General features: G+C 43.6%; 2 protein-coding genes across 3 annotated transcripts in view; one reads left to right on the top strand and one right to left on the bottom strand.

Annotated features, from left to right (window-relative positions):
* The window catches only part of LOC144459417 (uncharacterized), a 121,559-nt gene that overhangs the window by 18,526 nt on the left and 82,281 nt on the right, over positions 1–20,752 (top strand). The window contains exon 8 of one of the 2 annotated variants that reach the window (XR_013488399.1): positions 16,340–16,471. The exons of the other annotated variant lie outside the window; for it this stretch is intronic. The gene's annotated coding sequence lies outside the window, so the exon portion shown is untranslated. Of the gene's footprint in view, positions 1–16,339; positions 16,472–20,752 lie in introns of those variants that run through there. 2 annotated transcript variants of the gene reach the window in all.
* LOC144459379 (uncharacterized) lies at positions 7,902–9,181 on the bottom strand. The gene has a single exon (XM_078163211.1). The coding sequence runs from the start codon at positions 8,772–8,774 to the stop codon at positions 7,902–7,904; it is 873 nt and encodes a 290-aa protein (XP_078019337.1). The 5' UTR covers positions 8,775–9,181.

Here is a 20,752-nt window from a genome sequence, read left to right on the forward strand (position 1 = left end):
ACAGAGGAATTTAAAAGTACCAAGGTCAGGACAGAGCTCTTGTTATCTGAGAGTAAGGACGTGGTAGTTAGGAGTGTGGTTCCAAATCCAACCAAGGGGAGGAAGTGGAACCCAAGATCGGCAGTTCAGGAGGCAGAGGCAGCTCTTAGACATGCAGAGATTGTAGATAATGTTCAGTTTGGCCGGGGAGGCCTGGGGCTTGGCTCAGGCAAACCGGTATGGAATACAGCAGGTCTCAAAGATAAAAGAAAGCTGGTTGTGGAACAGATACGCAGACATGAGGAGATAGTAAGGGGTGCAAAGGTAGTGGCCCAGGCTAAACAGGGACAGTGGTTGAATTGGGAAAGTGTAGAGAAGAGGAAGCTTAGCTGGAGGGACCTGTGGAGTATGGAGGAAAATCGTATTAGATTCCTGGTACATATGATGTGTTACCAACCCCCCAGAACCTAAAACTGTGGGTAAATGAGAACCCATTAAGCCCATTGTGTTCAGGTACTGCAACCTTAAAGCATATTTTGTCAGGCTGTGAAATTAGCTTGTCACAAGGCCGATATACATGGCGACATAACCAGGTAGGTGTTAAGGACAGGAGTTTAGCAATGCAGTTTGTCCGTGAGGGGGAGAAATACAGAAGGGATAAGTTAGTAAGGAGGAAAGGGCGTGGCTGCCTAGAAGGTGCTTGTGATTGGGAAATGCAAGTAGATTTAGGGGGAAAGCTTGTTGTTCCCCAGGAAATAGTTTGTACCAAGCAGAGGCCTGACATAGTGTTGTGGTCATTGAGTCAACGGATAGTTTATTTCATTGAGCTGACAGTTCCTTGGGAAGACTCAGTGGAAGAAGCCTATGAAAGAAAAAAACTTAGATATGCAGACTTAGGAGCAGAAGCTGAGCAGTGAGGATGGAAAACTAGGATTTGTCCAGTGGAAGTGGGGTGTAGGGGATTCATAGCAAGATCAGCTGTCTCGCTCCTGGGGGAACTCGGAGTGCGGGGACAGAGTTTGAGGAAGACAGTGAGGGAAATGTCAGATGAAGCAATTAAATGTAGCCAGTTTATCTATAACAGAAGAAATAATGTCAGTTGGGGGCCAGCAGGGGGAACTACTAAGCAGGGTACATAACTCCTTGAGATCAGGTGGAGAGATCCACTTCCTCTCAGGAGGAAATCCAGGAAGAGGAAGGTTATTTAAGTGTGGGAGTGGCCTATTTGAATCCCTTTTGTTTGAGACCATGCTGCAAGGTGAGTGTGTTTGCTGATCCTGTGAGTTTATTTATCTCCTTTAACTTTAGCTTATATTGTAGTAATGTGATGTAGTATGGTGAATGTGCTAGGAAAGGTAGTATCAGCACTACTTCTACCTGGAGCTTGAATGTACGGAGCCTGGGTTTGGTTGAAGGTGGCAGTGCTGTTTGGGCTGAGAAAGCCATGTGTAAGTAAGGTAAAGGAGGTTATTGGGTTGGTGTGGGGAGCAGTGAGACCTGGCATTAGGGGAGTGTTTCCGTGGTACCGGAACGTAATTTCAACCCATTACGTGCTGCCACCACGGAATGCGGTGTAAAGAGGTCATGGTCATTTCTGTGAGATCAGGTTGGTGGGGCGGCTACTACTGAAGGACATCTTCATAATACAGCCATTCATTGATCTTGAAGGTCGAAAGTCAACCTTACGCCATTATCAGTTAATCACAAAGTATACTGATTGATCGGCTGGCTGTGAACATGTGTGCAGGAAATAAAGATGGCGCCCCCAGTGCAGATGCCTGTTTCAGCAGCTCCTGCTCACCACCAAGCTTTTTCTCTATTTTTTCTTTTTAACTTTCTTACTTTGAGTTTTTTTCTGTCTAGCTAGCTAGCACTTATGTTCTGCTTTTCTATGGAGGCGAAGACTGCTCTCTTTATAGCGGTCTTTCTCCCATTTTTCCTTGGATATGATCGTGTGCGGGGATCCGGTGCCCAGCCTCCATTGTTTACACCCGGGACCAGCTGTTAGCGCTACAACACACCGCGGTGCGGCCCGAGGAGAGGTACAATATTCCCCGCGAGCTGTGGAGAAGGAAACGGGGATGTCGCGCCGGAGTGCAGCGTCAACACCGGAGGAGACGGTACAAACCCGTCCTCCCGTCCGTCGTCATGGGGAACGTAAGATCGCTCCCCAACAAGATGGACGAGCTGTCGGCGCTGACTCGCCATCAGAGGGAGTACCGGCAGAGCAGCGTGCTGGTGTTTATCGAGACATGGCTGAACGCGGAAGTACACTATCGCCGCGCTGGACGGATTCCAGCTCATCAAACACGACAGGACAGCGGACAGCGGTAAGAGGAAAGGAGGGGTGCTGGCTGTGTTTGTGAATGATAGATGGTGTAACTCTGGGCACATCACTATTAAGGAACAGCATTGCTGCAGGGACATTGAGCTTCTGGCTGTTGGCATGAGACCATATTATCTACCCAGGGAGTTTTCTCATGTCATTATGGTAGCAGTGTATGTCCCCCCATCTGCAAAGGCTGAGTCTGCTTGTGACATTTTCCACTCTGTTACAAGTAGGCTGCAAACACAGCACCCTCAGGCCCTCCTTCTGATCTCTGGGGACTTCAATCACACCTGTCCATCCACCACCCTGCCATCTTCACCCAGTGTGTTTCCTGCCACACCAGAGACAATAAAACACTGGATTTATTTTATGCCAACACCAAGGAGGCATACCACTCACCCCCCCTGCCCCCCCTGGGAAGAGCTGATCACAACCTGGTTCATCTTCTGCCTGTCTACAGACCTCTGGTGCAGAGAGAACCAGCAACCACCCGCACTGTGAAAAGATGGTCTGAGGAGGCCGAGGAGGCCCTGACAGACTGCTTCGAGGCCACTGTGGGGAGGACATTGGCAGTATGACATCATGCATTACGGACGACATAAACTTCTGTGTGGAAAACACCGTACCCACCAGGACTGTACGCTACTTCTCCAACACCAAACCCTGGGTTACTCCAGAGTTAAAAGCTCTCCTGAAGGAGAAGCAGAGAGCTTTTAACTCTGGAAATAAGGAGGAGCTGAAGGCCGTGCAGAAGGAGATGAGGAGAAACATCAGGCGGGGAAAGGAAGGATATAAAAAGAAGATGGAGGAACAGCTGCAGCAGAGCGACGTCAGCGGAGTCTGGAGAGGTCTGAAAACCATCTCATGACACAAACAACCAGACTCCCAGACCAGAGATGACCAGCAGTGGGTGAATGATCTGAATCTGTTCTTCAATAGATTTGATCAGTCTGCCCCTCCCCTGGCCCAGACATCACGGCTGCAACCCCCTCATCCTCACCTTCACCTTCCCCCCCACCTACACTCCTGGCACAGTGCTTCGACACCTCCCCCACCCACACTCCCTCGGACATCTCACCAACCCCCACTCCTCCCCCCACCTCATCACCTCCACCCCCCAGCACACAGCCCCCCTGCTCCAGCTTGTCCTTCACTACCTGTCAGGTGAGAGATCAGCTGAGGAGGATAAAGACGAGGAAGGCCGCGGGTCCAGACAGCATCAGCTCCAGGCTCCTGAAGTCCTGCACAGATCAACTGTGCAGGATAGTTGAAACCATCTTCAACTTGAGCCTGAGGCTGGGGAGAGTACCACAGCTGTGGAAGACATCCTGCATGGTACCTGTGCCCAAGACTCCGCACCCCAAGGACTTCAGCAGCTTCAGACCGGTGGCATTAACATTGCACCTCATGAAGACTCTGGAGCGCCTGGTCTTGTCTCGTCTCCGCCCCGCAGTACGCCCTTCAATGGACCCCCTGCAGTTTGCCTACCAGCCTGGCATTGGGGTGGACGACGCCGTCATCTTCCTCCTGCATAGAGCTCTTTCTCACCTGGAGAAGCCTGGAAGCTCTGTGAGAATCATGTTCTTTGATTTCTCCAGTGTTTCAACACCATACAGCCTGCACTTCTGATGGACAAACTGGAGCACATAGGGGTGGCTAATCAGCTCACATCCTGGATCCTGGACGACCTCACGGACCGGCCACAGTATGTCAGGACCCAGGATTGTGTATCGGACTTGGTTGTCTGCAGTATGGAGGCCCCGCAGGGCACGGTGCTGGCACAGTTCCTCTTCACCCTCTACACTGCAGACTTTTTATACGACACCCCCACCTGTCATCTGCAGAAGTTCTCTGACGACTCTGCCATAGTCGGCCTCATCACAGATGGGAACGACAGGGAGTACAGAGAACTGAACCAGGACTTTGTTGACTGGTGCCTGAGGAACCACCTTCAGATCAATGCAGGGAAAACCAAAGAGCTGGTGGTGGATTTCCGCAGGCGCAGACTCCTCCCAGGACATCCAGGGAAAGGACATTGAGATGGTGACATCTTATAAGTACCTGGGTGTTCATCTTAACAATAAACTGGACTGATCACATAACAGCACTGTACAGGAAAGGCCAAAGCAGACTCTACCTGCTGAGGCGGCTCAGGTCTTTTGGAGTGCAGGGGGCGCTCCTGAAGACTTTCTTTGACACTGTGGTGGCATCATCCATCTTTTACGGAGTGGTCTGCTGGGGCAGCAGCGTCTCGGCTGCAGATAGGAAGAGACTGGACAAGCTGATCAAGAAGGCCAGCTCTGTCCTGGGATGCTCTCTGGACTCTGTGCAGGTGGTGGGAGAAAGGAGGATGACAGCCAAGCTGTCATCTCTGAGGACTAATGACTCCCATCCTCTACAGGAGGAGATAAAAGCTCTGGAGAGCTCCTTCAGTGATAGACTGATTGACCCAAAGTGTGTGAAGGAACGCTATTGCAGGTCCTTCCTGCCTGCTGCTGTCAGGCTACATAACCAGCACTGCTCACAGTAAATCAATCAATCAATTCAATCAATTTTATTTATAAAGCCCAATATCACAAATCACAATTTGCCTCACAGGGCTTTACAGCATACGACATCCCTCTGTCCTTATGACCCTCGCAGCGGATAAGGAAAAACTCCCCAAAAAAAACCCTTTAACGGGGAAAAAAAACGGTAGAAACCTCAGGAAGAGCAACTGAGGAGGGATCCCTCTTCCAGGACGGACAGACGTGCAATAGATGTCGTACAGAACAGATCAGCATAATAAATTAACAGTAATCCCCATGACACAATGAGACAGAGAGAGAGACAGAAAGAGACAGAGGGAGAGATGCAGGTAATAACAGTAGCTTACAACAACATTATTGAAAGTAATAATATTATAGTTATAGTTCTGGCTACTGTGGTACAATATGTTGAAAGTATGTATTAATATCTGGCAGTATACATGTGTGACAATAGTCATATGTGTATAATAACAGTAGAAGTATGACTAATGACTAATGATGGCAGCAGCAGCAGGAGGCATCTGGCAGGACCACGGCAGCAGCACAACCACACACGTCACGCTGTCCAGGCACCGCTGCGATATGAGTTAATCTGAGAGACAGTGGAGCACAAAGGCTCCGGAGAAGAAGCCGAGTTAGTGACATCCAGAATGACCGAGTTAGCAAGATGCAATAATAGAATACGAGAGAGAAGGAGAGAAGGTGCCCGGTGTATTATAGGGGGGTCCTCCGGCAGACTAGGCCTAAGTCAGCCTAACTAGGGGCTGGTACAGGGCAAGCCTGAGCCAGCCCTAACTATAAGCTTTATCAAAGAGGAAAGTCTTAAGTCTAGTCTTAAATGTGGAGACAGTGTCTGCCTCCTGGACCGTAACAGGAAGATGATTCCACAGGAGAGGAGCCTGATAACTGAAGGCTCTAGCTCCTGATCTACTTTTGGAGACTTTAGGGATCACGAGTAACCCTGCGTTCTCAGAGCGCAGTGTTCTGGTGGGATAATATGGCACTATGAGCTCACTAAGATATGATGGAGCTTGACCATTTAGAGCTTTATAAGTTAACAGTAGGATTTTAAATTCAATTCTGGATTTTACAGGGAGCCAGTGCAGAGAAGCTAAAACAGGAGAAATATGATCTCGTTTCTTAGTTCCTGTTAGTACACGTGCTGCTGCATTCTGAATTAGCTGGAGAGTTTTTAAGGACTTACTAGAGCTACCTGATAATAGAGAGTTACAGTAATCCAGCCTAGAGGTAACAAAAGTGTGGACCAATTTTTCTGCATCTTTTCGGGTCAGGATAGGCCTAATTTTCGCAATATTACGCAGATGAAAAAATGCAGTCCGTGAGGTTTGTTTTAAATGAGAATTAAAAGACAAATCTTGATCAAATATTACTCCGAGGTTTCTTACGGTAGTGCTAGAGGCCAGAGCAATGCCATCTAGAGAAACTATGTCATCAGATAAAGAGTCTCTGAGTTGTTTGGGGCCAAGAACAATAACTTCAGGTTTGTCTGAATTTAACATCAGGAAATTGGTGCTCATCCAAGTTTTTATGTCTTTAAGGCAGTTATGGAGTTTAGTTAATTGATTACTTTCTTCTGGCTTCATCGATAAATACAACCGAGTATCATCCGCATAACAATGGAAATTTATAGAGTGATTTCTAATGATGTTACCTGAAGGAAGCATATATAGAGTAAATAGGATTGGTCCGAGCACAGAACCTTGCGGAACTCCAAAACAAACTTTGGTACGTAAGGATGATTCATTATGAATGTCAACAAACTGAAAACGATCAGATAAATAAGATTTAAACCAGCTTAGTGCAGAACCTTTTAGGCCAATTAAGTGATCCAGTCTCTGCAGTAGAATTTGATGGTCAATTGTGTCAAACGCCGCACTAAGATCTAATAAAACAAGTACAGAGACAAGTCCTTTGTCTGAAGCAGAAGGTCATTTGTAATTTTAACTAGTGCTGTCTCAGTGCTATGATGCACTCTAAATCCTGACTGAAATTCCTCAAATAAATTATTATCATGGAGAAAATCACACAGCTGGTCTGCGACTACTTTCTCAAGGATCTTTGACATAAAGGGAAGATTAGATATTGGTCTATAGTTGGCTAACACCTCTGGATCCAGGGTGGGCTTTTTAGTAGAGGTTTAATTACAGCTACCTTAAAAGACTGTGGTACATAGCCTGTTAATAAGGATATATTGATCATATCTAATATATGAGTGTTAACTAAAGGAAAGACCTCCTTAAGTAGCCTAGTTGGGATGGGGTCTAAGAGACACGTTGATGATTCAGATGAAGAAATCACTGCTGTCAATTCTTGAAGAGAAATTGGGGAGAAGCAATCTAAATATATATTAGGTCTTACAGCTGTGTTTGAGGTTAGATAGGTACTATCTGAGGACAGGAGGTCATGAATTTTGCCTTTAATAGTTAGAATTTTGTCATTAAAAAAGCTCATAGTGAGAATTCAGATACAAATTCAGAATACAGACCAGGAGCACGGTACACTATAAAAAATAAAAGTGGCTGCGAGGTTTTCCAGGTCGGATATAAAAGACTAAGAACGAGGCTTTCAAGTGAATTATAATCTAGTTTAGGTTTAGGGCTGATTAACAGACTAGAGTTAAAAATGGCTGCAACTCCCCCTCCTCGGCCGCTGCCTCAAGGAATGTGGGTATTATTATGACTGGGAGGAGTGGATTCATTTAGACTAACATATTTATCTTGACACAGCCAGGTTTCTGTGAGACTGAGTAAATCAGTATGATTATCTGATATTAATTTGTTTACTAACACTGCTTTTGATGATAGAGACCTGATATTTAACAGTCCGCGTTTAATTCTCCTGTTTTGTCTTTCGGTCATAGAAGAGGTTTTAATTTTTATGAGGTTGTTATGCACAACTCCTCTTTGTTTAATTTTAGATTTAGATAATTTAGGTGGTCGGGGGACAGACACCGTTTGTATAAAATTATGGGTGAGTAACTGCACTAGAAGCTAAGAGAAGCGTGAAGGACTTCGACTATGAGTCCTGGTCTCAACTCTGGGTTGTCAGAGTTTTGAATTACTAATAAACTTTGCCAGGTTCCCAGATATGAGAGCAGCTCCATCCAAAGTGGGATGAATGCTGTCTCTCCTAATAAGACCAGGTTTTCCCCAGAAAGTTTGCCAATTATTAACGAAATCCACATCGTTTCCTGGACACCACTTGGACAGCCAGCGAATAAAAGATGACATGCGGCTAAACATGTCATCACTGGTCAGATTTGGGAGGGGTCCAGAGAAAACTACGGAGTCCGACATCGTTTTTGCAGATTCACACACCGAGGCAATATTAATTTTAGTGACCTCCGATTGGCGTAACCAGGTGTCATTACCGCCGACGTGAATAACAATCTTACTGAATCTACGTTTAGCTTTAGCCAGCAGTTTTAAATTTGACTCAATGTCACCCGCTCTGGCCCCAGGGATACATTTGACTATGGCCGCTGGTGTTGCTAACTTCACGTTCCTCAGAATAGAGCTGCCAATAACCAGAGATTTATCCTCAGCAGGTGTGTCGCTGAGTGGGGAAAAGCGGTTGGAAACGTGAACAGGCTGGTGGTGAGCCGTGGGCTTCGGCTTGGAGCTGCGCCTCTCACGAACAGTTACCCAGCCTCCCGGCTGCACGGGAGTTGCCAGAGGACAGTTAGCAGAGGCTAAGGCTATGCTATGTGGCTCCGCACCGGCTACAGGGGGCTGGCTAACTACCGCAGCTACTGAATGGTTTTCCATGGTGTGGAGCCACGCTTCTAATTCACTAAGCCTCGCCTCCAACGCAGCAAATAAGCTACACTTATTACAATTACCACTGTCGCTAAAGGAGGCAGAGGCATAACTGAACATTTGGCACACCGAGCAAGAAAGAGCAGAAGGAGAAGCCATCGCTAACTGTAAAGCTAATGTAGCTACCAAGACTAGTAACGTGCAAACAACAGCTAAGAGATTAGCGAGAAAGTCGTAGAAAGGAGGAGAGCTATAAGTGCTTAAACAGAACCACTGTGGGTTAAAACTTGAAGTAGACGTTAAAGCAACTGAAGTGAGAAAGCAGGCTAGCAGAATTCACCAGAGCAGTACAGAGACGCTGTCACAGAAACACCGGAAATGACACAACTCGCTTACCGCAATACGTCAGCACGTCAGGTCAGAACAATGTAAACTGCACCATGGACACTTTAGGGGCACTATGGACACTTTATGGACACCATAATAAGCATAACTGTCCCCCATGTTGTTGTTGTTGTTGTTTATTTGCACATACTCACTTTGCACTAAATATGTTCACTTTAATCCATTGCTCACTTTTTATTCACTGCTCATTATTATTATAATTATTATTATTATTATTATTATTATTATTATTATTCTTTATTGCTGTTTCTTGTATTTTTGTACTCTTTCTGCATGCCTAGTTTGTTTTACGTTTTTTAAATTTTGAAATCTTTAATCTGACTCTTTTCCCTTGACTCCAGTAACACTGGAATTTCTCAATTGTGGGATCAATAAAGGTGTATCTTATCTTATCTTATCTTAGACATGCTCGTCAGTTTTAAGTACATGTCTTTTTTTGACTCAACAGCAAATGAGGACACACACATATACTCAGACTTAATGCACATTGTCATCACAAACGTGCACCCACAGGTGAAAGTTGTACTGTGCTTCCCTGTACGTGCCTACCTGCTTGTTTGAGTCTTAAGAGGGATTCTTTAATGAGGGAGCAGTGCAGGCACTCATGAAATCATTTAAATTTCAAATGCATGAGGTGATTATGCCAGTGAATTAGCCCAGTGACTTATTGTGGAATAATTTAGCTCAGTCAGGCAGAATGGAGACAGCTAATGTCTGTAGAGAGAGACCTCACAGCAGACTCGGGGTAGGGTGGGGCTCAGTGGGTTTACGGGTGGGAGGGCTAGTGGGAGGTGAAAAATGGAAGCTGGAAAAGAGCACGAGATGTAGAAGGAAGGAACAACAGAGGAGGTTATTGTGTACATAGACCTCACTCAAGACATGGACAGATGAAGGAAGGGAAAGCGAGGTACAAAAGGGGAAGTGAGAATGGATGTGAGAGCGAGAGGGGATGGAAGAGGGAAGAGGGAAGAGATGAACAGAGGGAGAGGAGAAAATCAATTGAGAGGACGTATGGGGGTGGTAATTGCCTGACAGACATGAATGGATAGGCGACAGGGAGAGGGCAAGTATGCAGGTGAAAAAGGGAAGCAGGCAGAGGAGACGGGGAGACACAACAGAAAAAAACAGCAAAGTAGAGGGATAAACAGTAGTGAAAATAGAGGCGAGAGGAAGGAATAATGTTAGTAATGCTCTCAGCTGGTAGTACAATTGGAAAAATCTTTAAGTTGTATTTATCAGTTTTAGGCCTTTAGGGGGCAGAATAGCATCAAAACACGGTGAGGAATATGTAGCCCACACATAATCTCCAGCTAATTCAATTCAATTCAATTTTATTTATAAAGCCCAATATCACAAATCACAATTTGCCTCACAGGGCTTTACAGCATACGACATCCCTCTGTCCTTATGACCCTCGCAGCGGATAAGGAAAAACTCCCCAAAAAAACCCCTTTAACGGGGAAAAAAACGGTAGAAACCTCAGGAAGAGCAACTGAGGAGGGATCCCTCTTCCAGGACGGACAGACGTGCAATAGATGTCGTACAGAACAGATCAGCATAATAAATTAACAGTAATCCGCATGACACAATGAGACAGAGAGAGAGACAGAGAGAGAGATGCAGGTAATGACAGTAGGTTACAACAACATTATTGAAAGTAATAATATTATAGTTATAGTTCTGGCTACTGTGGTACAATATGTTGAAAGTATGTATTAATATCTGGCAGTATACATGTGTGACAATAGTCATATGTGTATAATAACAGTAGAAGTATGACTAATGACTAATGATGGCAGCAGCAGCAGGAGGCATCTGGCAGGACCACGGCAGCAGCACAACCACACACGTCACGCTGTCCAGGCACCGCTGCGATATGAGTTAATCTGAGAGACAGTGGAGCACAAAGGCTCCGGAGAAGAAGCCGAGTTAGTGACATCCAGAATGGCCGAGTTAGCAAGATGCAGTAATAGAATACGAGAGAGAAGGAGAGAAGGTACCCGGTGTATTATAGGGGGGTCCTCCGGCAGACTAGGCCTAAGTCAGCCTAACTAGGGGCTGGTACAGGGCAAGCCTGAGCCAGCCCTAACTATAAGCTTTATCAAAGAGGAAAGTCTTAAGTCTAGTCTTAAATGTGGAGACAGTGTCTGCCTCCTGGACCGTAACAGGAAGATGATTCCACAGGAGAGGAGCCTGATAGCTGAAGGCTCTAGCTCCTGATCTACTTTTGGAGACTTTAGGGACCACGAGTAACCCTGCGTTCTCAGAGCGCAGTGTTCTGGTGGGATAATATGGCACTATGAGCTCACTAAGATATGATGGAGCTTGACCATTTAGAGCTTTATAAGTTAACAGTAGGATTTTAAATTCAATTCTGGATTTTACAGGGAGCCAGTGCAGAGAAGCTAAAACAGGAGAAATATGATCTCGTTTCTTAGTTCCTGTTAGTACACGTGCTGCTGCATTCTGAATTAGCTGGAGAGTTTTTAAGGACTTACTAGAGCTACCTGATAATAGAGAGTTACAGTAATCCAGCCTAGAAGTAACAAAAGTGTGGACCAATTTTTCTGCATCTTTTCGGGTCAGGATAGGCCTAATTTTCGCAATATTACGCAGATGAAAAAATGCAGTCCGTGAGGTTTGTTTTAAATGAGAATTAAAAGACAAATCTTGATCAAATATTACTCCGAGGTTTCTTACGGTAGTGCTAGAGGCCAGAGCAATGCCATCTAGAGAAACTATGTCATCAGATAAAGAGTCTCTGAGTTGTTTGGGGCCAAGAACAATAACTTCAGGTTTGTCTGAATTTAACATCAGGAAATTGGTGCTCATCCAAGTTTTTATGTCTTTAAGGCAGTTATGGAGTTTAGTTAATTGATTACTTTCTTCTGGCTTCATCGATAAATACAACCGAGTATCATCCGCATAACAATGGAAATTTATAGAGTGATTTCTAATGATGTTACCTGAAGGAAGCATATATAGAGTAAATAGGATTGGTCCGAGCACAGAACCTTGCGGAACTCCAAAACAAACTTTGGTACGTAAGGATGATTCATTATGAATGTCAACAAACTGAAAACGATCAGATAAATAAGATTTAAACCAGCTTAGTGCAGAACCTTTTAGGCCAATTAAGTGATCCAGTCTCTGCAGTAGAATTTGATGGTCAATTGTGTCAAACGCCACACTAAGATCTAATAAAACAAGTACAGAGACAAGTCCTTTGTCTGAAGCAATCAGAATTTCATTTGTAATTTTAACTAGTGCCGTCTCAGTGCTATGATGCACTCTAAATCCTGACTGAAATTCCTCAAATAAATTATTATCATGGAGAAAATCACACAGCTGGTCTGCGACTACTTTCTCAAGGATCTTTGACATAAAGGGAAGATTAGATATTGGTCTATAGTTGGCTAACACCTCTGGATCCAGGGTGGGCTTTTTTAGTAGAGGTTTAATTACAGCTACCTTAAAAGACTGTGGTACATAGCCTGTTAATAAGGATATATTGATCATATCTAATATATGACTGTTAACTAAAGGAAAGACCTCCTTAAGTAGCCTAGTTGGGATGGGGTCTAAGAGACATGTTGATGATTTAGATGAAGAAATCACTGCTGTCAATTCTTGAAGAGAAATTGGGGAGAAGCAATCTAAATATATATTAGGTCTTACAGCTGTGTTTGAGGTTAGATAGCTACTATCTGAGGACAAGAGGAATTTTGTCATTAAAAAAGCTCATAAAATCATTACTGCTAAGGGCTAAAGGAAAACAAGGCTCAATAGAGCTTTGACTCTCAGTCAGCCTGGCTACAGTGCTGAAAAGAAACCTGGGCTTGTTCTTGTTTTCTTCTATTAATGCTGAGTAATAGTTTGCTCTGGCATTGCGGAGGCCCCTCTTATAAGTTTTGAGACTGTCTGTCCAGATTAAACGAGATTCTTCCAGTTTGGTCAATCGCCAATTCCTTTCAAATTTTCACGATATTTGTTTTAACTTACGGGTTTGAGAGTTATACCAAGGAGCGAACTTTCTTTGCTTTTTTAACTTCTTTTTAAGAGGAGCTACAGAGTCAAGTGTTGTTCGCAGCGAGCCTACGGCGCTATCGACAAAATGATCAAAGTCGGTACAGGAAACCTCTGTTACTGAGGGACTTGGTATTGAATTTAACGACGGAGTAATCTTTTCCTTAAATTTTGCGACAGCACTATCTGATAAACATCTAGTATAGTAACTGTTGCTGAGTGGCGTGTAATCGGGTAAAAAGAAATCAAAAGTAATCAGATAATGATCCGATAGCTAGGGATTCTGTGGAAAGACTTTTAGGTTATCAATTTCAATTCCATACGTCAGAACTAGATCGAGGGTATGGTTAAAACAATGAGTGGGTTCATGTACAGTACAGGCCAAAAGTTTGGACACACCTTCTCATTCAATGCGTTTTCTTTATTTTCATGACTATTTACATTGTAGATTCTCACTGAAGGCATCAAAACTATGAATGAACACATGTGGAGTTATATACTCAACAAAAAAAGGTGAAATAACTGAAAACATGTTTTATATTCTAGTTTCTTCAAAATAGCCACCCTTTGCTCTGATTACTGCTTTGCACACTCTTGGCATTCTCTCAATGAGCTTCAAGAGGTAGTCACCTGAAATGGTTTTCCAACAGTCTTGAAGGAGTTCCCAGAGGTGTTTAGCACTTGTTGGCCCCTTTGCCTTCATTCTGCGGTCCAGCTCACCCCAAACCATCTCGATTGGGTTCAGGTCCGGTGACTGTGGAGGCCAGGTCATCTGCCGCAGCACTCCATCACTCTCCTTCTTGGTCAAATAGCCCTTACACAGCCTGGAGGTGTGTTTGGGGTCATTGTCCTGTTGAAAAATAAATGATCGTCCAACTAAACGCAAACCAGATGGGATGGCATGTCGCTGCAAGATGCTGTGGTAGCCATGCTGGTTCAGTGTGCCTTCAATTTTGAATAAATCCCCAACAGCGTCACCAGCAAAACACCCCCACACCATCACACCTCCTCCTCCATGCTTCACAGTGGGAACCAGGCATGTGGAATCCATCCGTTCACCTTTTCTGCGTCTCACAAAGACACGGCGGTTGGAACCAAAGATCACAAATTTGGACTCATCAGACCAAAGCACAGATTTCCACTGGTCTAATGTCCATTCCTTGTGTTTCTTGGCCCAAACAAATCTCTTCTGCTTGTTGCCTCTCCTTAGCAGTGGTTTCCTAGCAGCTATTTGACCATGAAGGCCTGATTCGCGCAGTCTCCTCTTAACAGTTGTTCTACAGATGGGTCTGCTGCTAGAACTCTGTGTGGCATTCATCTGGTCTCTGATCTGAGCTGCTGTTAACTTGCGATTTCTGAGGCTGGTGACTCAGATGAACTTATCCTCAGAAGCAGAGGTGACTCTTGGTCTTCCTTTCCTGGGTCAGTCCTCATGTGTGCCAGTTTCGTTGTAGCGCTTGATGGTTTTTGCGACTCCACTTGGGGACACATTTAAAGTTTTTGCAATTTTCCGCACTGACTGACCTTCATTTCTTAAAGTAATGATGGCCACTCGTTTTTCTTTAGGTAGCTGATTGGTTCTTGCCATAATATGAATTTTAACAGTTGTCCAATAGGGCTGTCGGCTGTGTATTAACCTGACTTCTGCACAACACAACTGATGGTCCCAACCCCATTGATAAAGCAAGAAATTCCACTAATTAACCCTGATAAGGCACACCTGTGAAGTGGAAACCATTTCAGGTGACTACCTCTTGAAGCTCATCGAGAGAATGCCAAGAGTGTGCAAAGCAGCAATCAGAGCAAAGGGTGGCTATTTTGAAGAAACTAGAATATAAAACATGTTTTCAGTTATTTCACCTTTTTTTGTTAAGTACATAACTCCACATGTGTTCATTCATAGTTTTGATGCCTTCAGTGAGAATCTACAATGTAAATAGTCATGAAAATAAAGAAAACGCATTGAATGAGAAGTAGTGTCCAAACTTTTGGCCTGTACTGTACACCCTGACTGAAGCCAATGGAGTCTAATAATGAGATAAACGCGGTAGCCAGGGAGTCATTATCAACGTCGACATGAATGTTAAAATCGCCTACAATAATAACTTTATCTGATTTAATGAAGCTGTTTAAGCTAACCTGTTAGCAAACATTTACTTTTTTAAACATTAAAGCTAGTTCGTAACTTCTGTCACCCCTTAGCGGAATTCTGCGTATTACAACAAATAAGCCGGCACTTCCACATGACATATGCCCAAGTGTGCCCCGCCCCCCCACTATGCCCCCCACTCCCCACCGCTATCCCTCCGCCACCGTGATTCGCAATTCCACAACATTTTTATTCTGTTTGAAGAAGGACAGCCGGTGAAAAAAAGATGGATTCTTCGGAAGAGGTAATTATTGTATGTTTTTTTTTCTGCCACAGAAACGCAAATAGCCTATTACAAACGGGAGACAAGGTGCCTGCTAATTTGTAGCTGACAGGTTAGTGGATGAAAAGACCCAGTGGTAGTCAGCAGAAGTCATTTGTTGTCCGTCGGTCTCCAGTAGCTGCTCATTGATGAAAAACAAAGTGTTAGACACAAAGTAGGAAAGTAACCATGCCAGTCCCACTAATTACAGAAAGTGAGTCAGTGCTTGTGTTACACCATTTACTGTACCGTTATATGGTGTAGAAAAAAAAGTGTAAATTTATCGTCACCGGCAGGACTGGTAAATACACACACAAGCTGTTGAAGAAATCACCAAGTCATACACGCACGTGAACTCTCTCTCTCTCTCTCTCTTTTTTTAGAATGCAAAACATAGCCACAACTTCCTCTTACCTTTGGATACAGTGTAACGGGCACTACATTTCCTGAATAAAAATATGTGACTGAAAGTGACTTCAGACTTTATTTGGGGAAAACGGTGTCTGAAAACAGTCTAACGACTAATATTTCTAAGCAGTATTGATTTTATTGTTATTATTGCATTGATACTGTAGCCATAGTTTGTGTTGCTGTTATATTAGGCATTGAATTATACTGTATGAAATATAAAATTGTACCACTACAGCAAGTGTCCAGCTAGGGACATAGGAATAAAACATAAAAATCATGAAATCACGTGAATTTATCCACTGATTATAGTACTTATACATGGAGTGTAAGAACAAATAGGCTTACAACAGGTTTGAATTCATATCAAAAATGTTTGTTAACTGTTGAAGGGGTATTTTTGTACTTTTTAGATATGTTTTTTACCTGTTTATAACAAACCAGACATGCTCTGACACACATTTAATAAATTAGGAGCTTTCCAGCTTCGATGTCCCCTCCAGTCCAGCCAGCTCTGACTATCAGCCATGCAGTAGAGGATGTGGAAGAGGCAGAGGTCAAGGAAGAAGCCAGCCTTCCAGAGGCCGAGGCCGAGGAAGAGGAAGGGGCAGAGGTGCAGACCAGCTGCAACAGGAGGACAGGGACAGAGTTGACCAGCTCCATCAACGTAACCTGGATGAAATAAGTGTTTGTTCCTTTTTGTTCAACACATTCATTTCTTTACATAAAAACTTATACTGTGTCATCTTTATTTCCTATTTTACATTTCCCCATTGTGAGCCAACCTTATTGAATCTTATCCTCTACAGGCTGCATTAGCTGACATGTCTGAGGTCAGAGGTGACCTCATTGAGAGGCTAGCCACAAGCTTCCCAGGTGTCTTGTTTGATGTCCTCTCCTCCAGAAATCTACCTGAGCCTTCTGCTGCTAGAACAAGTGCACAGCCATGGTGGTGCACATGTCAGAAATGTCAGGAAATGCCAACAGAAGTGGAGAAGAAGTGCTGTCAGCTAAGCCCAGAGCACTGCATTAGCAGGACAGCACATCTGGAACTCTTCTGCTTGGAGCCTGGCATTCTGTGACTGGCAAGGGGGCTCAGACATGAATATCTCAGACTGGATGACCCGCAAGACCCTGGGCAAGACAACAGAGAATTCAGACATGCAGCTTACAGACAATTTGTTTTGTAGCAGCATGGAAGACTACGGGCTGGTCAACGTGTTGTCATCCTAAGCTGCTGCATGTGGCGTATACGGGACACTTTTCCAGACCCAACTGGCAGCTACACAGGCTTCATCCCTGGGCTGTTGTGAAACAGCCAAATTTTGTTTTATTATTGTCTGCACCTTCTGCTTTTTGTATATAGTTGTCTACTTAGCTGTTTATAGCTGTATTTATAATTTTAGCCTTACTTTGTTTATTACTTGTCAGCTGTTAATATTTGTTTTTATCATTTTAGCCTTACTTTGTTTACTTCTTGTTAGCTGTTTATAGCTGTATTCATAATTACTTTGTTTACATCTGTCACACATTTTACAATTTGACAAGTGCAATATCTGAAAATATAATAAATGTCAACACTCATTTCAGTAAAGTATGTCATCTAGTGTTTATTAGCTTTTTATTACAATCTGTCAAATATTTACAAGAAGCTTGTTTTTTACTGAATGTTAAGTGATGGAGTGGTCTGCAGAAATCAATCCGTAATCCTTTCTTCAGAGGAGAATCTAGAAAAGACATGGCAGCAATTAGCAGCAGTTATGGATATAATTGACACATTCTGAAACCTAGTAATGCTGTTTTTTTTTTTTTAAATGTACCTCTCCTCTGGAGACCTGGCTCTGAAGCAACTCCTCTGTTGTTGGTGGCTCCACAGGTGGGAGGAGGCCAAATCTTCTAGGATCTTCCTCCCTGCTGGTCCTCTTTCGTGGCACTCCCTTCCCCGACATCAAACGTCTGCGTGTGATTGCCCTTTGTAGATCAGGGATGTAGCTGTATGATTTGTGGCTCTTGATGGTGTAAAGGCTGTATCTCCTCGACTTTTTATTGTAAATTTTCTGGTATCTGGGTGGAAAACGGGCAAAACAAACATCACACATCAGCAAGTCAGGCAAAGCTACACTATAAAGCTGAAATACTGACAGTTTACTATATTACAATACAATATAAGTAGTACTTGCAAAGAAAAAACAGAATAATATAGTATGACATACACTCTGTTGCCTTCTTTGGTCAACATTGGTGGTCTGGTGTTGTGGTGGTTGTAGTCTAATGCAGCAAGCAAAGTTCTGGCTTCATACACAGCTGGAGAGAAGGCAAAGCGTTTGCCTGCATACATTAAAATATGATTGCGGAAGGTCTCAAGGTCAGATATCGTCCTATGAAACACAGACAAAAAACAAACAAAAAAACAGGTATTGTATCATAACATGTTGCAGCCTTACTTTTCTGAAATTCCCCTGTTCCAAGTATCCACATACACAGTGCTTTCTGGACAAGTACATCTCCTTTACCGGAAGTTCAAAAATTTGGGGACATCTTTTAGCCACTTTTTGTTCAGGACAACTCCAATGAGTGCCAAGTAGGCAGGTGAATCTTTTTGGATCCACTCCTTTTCACGGTCTTCATCATTCAGTTGCTCATGAAGGCACCTCCCAAAAGCCCACTCATGACGGCCGGTCACATGGTAAAGAACACCTCGCCATAGGCCCTGCAACCAGGAAAACAGCTTATCTTAGCTTTTTTCCACTTGGTGACACTGAAAATGTTAGTGATGTTGTGGCCAATGGCTGCATCAGATAGATGCTACTGGATCACATTTCAGTTTTGGTCTTTTTTTGGGGTTTAAAAAAATAGAGTAATAGTTACAGTCAATCAGTTAAAGTTATGCTTGGGACCAATCACTAGCTTCATGTAAGTTGATACCAACAATTTCCATGTACACACCATGAACCGTTCATGTTCTGTGCCTCCTTACCACAGACCCAGAAGTGATTGACTATGTCTTTCAACCACTGTAGGATTTCTGTTTGGCCTTTCACCTGTCCTGCCTAGAAAGGTTAAAAATTAAAACGCTGTTACTCTATGTATTAGCATGCGTCAGTCCAGCCAGTCAGTGCACAGTGTACTGGAGATAACAATCTTACTGCATGTAGTTTCTTGGCCAAGCTTTTTACTCCATGCCACATGTCCAAGGTGTGGATTACTCCCCGGTCACCATACCTCCCACGCTTGGGATCTGTAACATACAAAAACCAAACACTGGTGTAAGTGTGATTCATCCTAAATGCAGCTGGGTTACAGGTATTAGTAACTAGATCTCAGTACAAGCTCACCAACTAGGGCCTTGATTTGAACATGTGCATCAGTGCACATCTCTTTCAGTGGTATTTCAGAAAGAAGTTGGTCCATTGCTCTTATGAATCCTTCTTTCTCCATTGCAACAGAGTTCCTGTTTGTCTCTCTCTTGTCGACTGTCGTGATGTTGATGATGTCCCGGGACTCACAGTCCATAGTGGTGTACGAGCAATACTGTGCACAGTGCCCTGTATGGTAACAATATAGGATTACAGTTTTATAATATGTGAGAGTACATGAAATACAGAAGGTGGGAACCATGTAGTGCTAAATAATCTGCTGAAAAGTTTCATATGTTTGTGCTCAATCCCAAATAATGCTCGAAAGGAATATGATACCAGAAACAGGCTAGCTGGCGCAGCAAGTAGCACCAACCTCCCAAATACTGCTTCAACAAGCCTGTTTTTGTCATGTTTTGCTTTCAGGTTTTATTTGTGATTGCAGACTGATAATAATTGCAATACTTACCTGGAGAGTCCATCCTTCCATCTGCTGGAAGAAATAAAGAGAAAGTTAGTCAAAAGCAAACACTTTACAACAGATTCAAAAGTGCTAAACTCAATTAATTTCCCTCTTATGTATCTCTGTGCACTCACCAATAGCTACAGCGTGATCCTTGGCACGCAGGCGGTTGATGATTGCTGATCTGTTCTCCTGCCAAAACTCCTCGATGGGGTCAACACAATAGGAGTCTTGCACCGCAAAGAAAGTGGACTTGGTAACAATGCCCATGTTCATGAACCTGAACAGAAGTGCAATTTTGTGGTAGTTGTTTCCAGACAGCAGGATGTTGGTGGCCAGCATGAAGTCCCCTGCCTGAAGGCCAAACTTGAAAATGGGCTGAGAGTTCCACCTCCAAAGGCTGTGACCTCACGAACACACCTGTGCATAAAAATAACAAAGAAAAAAAAAACATAAATAATTGAAACATCAAACAACTTTACAGTACATTCTATATAAAATGAAGCAGGCAGAGTGTGCCTGGACATGGCTTTAGAACCAATGGAAAACACAAAACCTTAGTGCTATAATAGCTTCCTCACCCATTCAATAGTTGTTGCTGTTCCCCATGACTTGATGATCACCTCAAAGGGTTGTACAGCATCACATTCAACTCCTAGGAGAGGGTCACTGTATTTGCATTTCTCCAGTGGGAATCTGAGAAAGCCTGTAAGTTGTCTCAGGTTTTTCTCATATGCTATTGCAGCTTTCTCACCAACAATGTCACCTTCGCATAAAACCTTCTGGTAGTCAGGAAAAGATGTGATCTCAGGTGGAGTTTCTTCCTTCTCTCTCAAGTCATGCACCATTTCGTCAATGCCTACAGTTGGGAGTGTTTCAACAGGGAAGGGCATCTTTAGGGAACCACCGGTTCTATGTTGAGAAACAACTTCTGAGATGGTTAGGAATTAGATGAGTTATACACACAGTTTATGCAGAAATATAAAAACCATGCACTCTTCATTAACTACTGTTCAATTAATTATCCTCACTATTTTAGAGCCATTTAGGCCACACTGCAGACCAAAC

This window comes from Epinephelus lanceolatus, chromosome 3 (assembly GCF_041903045.1).
Source record: "Epinephelus lanceolatus isolate andai-2023 chromosome 3, ASM4190304v1, whole genome shotgun sequence".
In the NCBI taxonomy this organism is placed as follows: domain Eukaryota; kingdom Metazoa; phylum Chordata; class Actinopteri; order Perciformes; family Serranidae; genus Epinephelus; species Epinephelus lanceolatus.